General features: G+C 50.6%; 1 protein-coding gene across 4 annotated transcripts in view; it reads left to right on the top strand.

Moving 5' to 3' along the window:
* AEBP1 (AE binding protein 1) overlaps positions 1-2,494 on the top strand; it is a 50,445-nt gene extending 47,951 nt beyond the window's left edge. For all 4 annotated transcript variants that reach the window (XM_079954938.1, XM_079954939.1, XM_079954940.1 and 1 more), the window contains exon 22: positions 344-2,494. In XM_079954938.1, the coding sequence (XP_079811064.1) occupies positions 344-918 (575 nt within the window). In that variant the 3' untranslated portion in view covers positions 919-2,494. The remainder of the gene's footprint in view (positions 1-343) is intronic.
* The last annotated feature ends 4 nt before the right edge of the window (positions 2,495-2,498 follow it).

The raw sequence follows: 2,498 nt of genomic DNA on the forward strand, positions 1-2,498 counted from the left end.
ATTTGGAAGGCCACAGGTTTCCACCCCTGCTATAGGATCTCTTTCCCCACTATCTGCCTGCATGGGAAGATGGAAACGCCAAAACTATCCTATGGGAGCACAGAAACCTACCATCAACCAGGCCTGGCCATTTGTCTTTTAGCCCAGTATCGCGAACTCTGATTGGCAGCAGTTCTCCAAGGTCCCAGGCAGAAAGACCTTATCTGCTACTTGAGATGGTTTTAGAGATGCCAGGGATTGAACCTAAGCCTTTCTGCATCCAGAGTATACGCCTGACCCCTGAACTAGGAAATCCCTCTCCTGTACAGAATCATCAAACGCTGCATGTCTTTGTCTGTTTCAGCAAGCGGTGGGGACTACTGGCGTATCCTGAACCCAGGCGAATACCGCGTCACAGCCAGAGCGGAGGGCTACAACCCCAGCGTCAAAACCTGCAGCGTCTTTTACGACATCGGAGCCACCCAGTGCAACTTCATACTGTCGCGGTCCAACTGGAAGCGCATCCGAGAGATCATGGCCATGAACGGGAACAGGCCCCTCGGAAGACCTGTGCCGGGGGGGCGGCCCATGACCCAAAGGGAGCGCCTGCGCTGGAGGATGAGAATGCGGCAGAGAGCTCGCCTGCGCCAGCAGATGCGCAACCGCCTGCGCAACGCCGCCACGAGCGCTCCTCCCACGACGCTCCCAACCACAGAGGTCCCCTTCTTGTTCAGCAGCACCACGCTCCCGCCTTGGAGCCGAGAGCCGCCCACTACCGAAACTGCCACCACCTGGGAAACGGAAGTCTACACAGAAACTGTGACTGAGTGGGAGACAGTAGCCGATGACATAACAGAGAAGGAGACCTGGGAGGAGACCACAGGCACCGCTTTCCCCATGACTACGGCAGAGACGTACACCGTGAACTTTGGCGATTAGCTGCTATGACTGTAGGCCAGGAACACTCTGAAGACGTTCCCGAAGCTTCTCCTCACTCCATTTCCCTGGAACAGATGCCTATAGTTGGATTATCATAGTACAGTAGGCATCATCACCTGCTTTTTAGAATTTACTGAGAAATCCACTTAGCAGGCTATGCCCACCAAGAAATCCATTTAGCAGGCTATGTTAGCATTTACACCCAGGGCCAGGGAACCAGTGTCTCTGCAGATGGTTGTTGGACAGCATCTCCCATCACTCCTGACTATTGGGCTGGGCTGCCTGAGACTGATGGGAGCTGCAGCCCAATATCGTCTCGAGGGCCACAGGTTCCCCATTCCTGCCTTCCGCCACTTCTCAAGACGCACATCTCAAGGGTTAACAACTCCGCTTGCTTTAAAGGGGTATCGGTCCAATCCTACAGCAACCTAACATTTTCCAAATGGGAAACGGAGGTGAGTAGCTGAGCTGGGCTCTGAAACAGAAAATAGGCCAAGAACAGAATCCTCTCCCCCAGCTGATTACACGAAGCACATCTATGTTGAGGTGTTCTTTCCTCCACCTCACTTTCGCCCTGAACAGTAAGTACTCTTTGCAGCAGGGGTAGCCAAGGCCATGCTGGCCGGGGCGGATGGGAATTGAGATCCAACCACTGCTAGGGGTAACTACATTGGCTATCCCAGTATAAAAGTGTGGTATGAGATTTGAGGAATAGGGAGGGAATGAATGCAAACCCAGCCAACATCCAGTGACCCAGTATTCCATGCTCCCTGCCCTGAATGCATTAGAATTAAAAAAACATTAGGTGGCATTATGTATCTTCAGATTTATACCCTTAGCCACAATTTAGTACAGTTGCATATGCACTTGTCTCTTTTAAAAAAATCTGTAGGTTGCAAGTATCACATCACTGTGCTGGATCATAGCCTTTATTTTTGGGAAAGGGTGTGTGCAGAATTCAGAGGGCTTGTTCCAGCTTTGGAACAGTATTCTTACAATATTGGAGCGAAGGGCGGCAACAGATGTACCACTTGAGGCTCCAAGTACATCGTGCCAGCCAAGCTTAAACGTTTCTGATAATTGAACTCCCCTGCCCAAGGTTTTCTTCTCCATAAGGGATAGAATCTTCATAGCTTTCAAAGCAATGTCCAAGATTCCATGGGAGCTACCAGATTCTTTATGAAAAGGTACAGCCCGATCTTCTAAGAGTTATTCCAGCTACAGTTTATCACCCTGTAGTGGGGAACATGTGGCCTTCCAGCTGCTGCTGGACTCCAACTCCCATCAGCCCCAGCTAGGATAGTTAGTGGTCAGGGATGATGGGACTTGGTATCCCAACAACAGCCACAGAGCTGCATGTTCCCCCACTCTGATCTAACCAAAGTTGCAGTTTTCCCATTAATAAGCCTGTCAATTTCAGCAGCCAAGGGAGGGGAAATGGAAATTTGCCAAGTTCAGCAATACAGGGCACCCAGGCCACAGCTGCCCAGGAGGCAGGTCTAGTGCCGCCTTGATCACTTTTGGCTTTCCAACAGTTCTTGTTATATGAATAAAGTGAGTTATATATAAAAAGGAAGCAC

The sequence above is a fragment of the Podarcis cretensis genome (assembly GCF_951804945.1).
Source record: "Podarcis cretensis genome assembly, chromosome: 15".
NCBI classification, from domain to species: domain Eukaryota; kingdom Metazoa; phylum Chordata; class Lepidosauria; order Squamata; family Lacertidae; genus Podarcis; species Podarcis cretensis.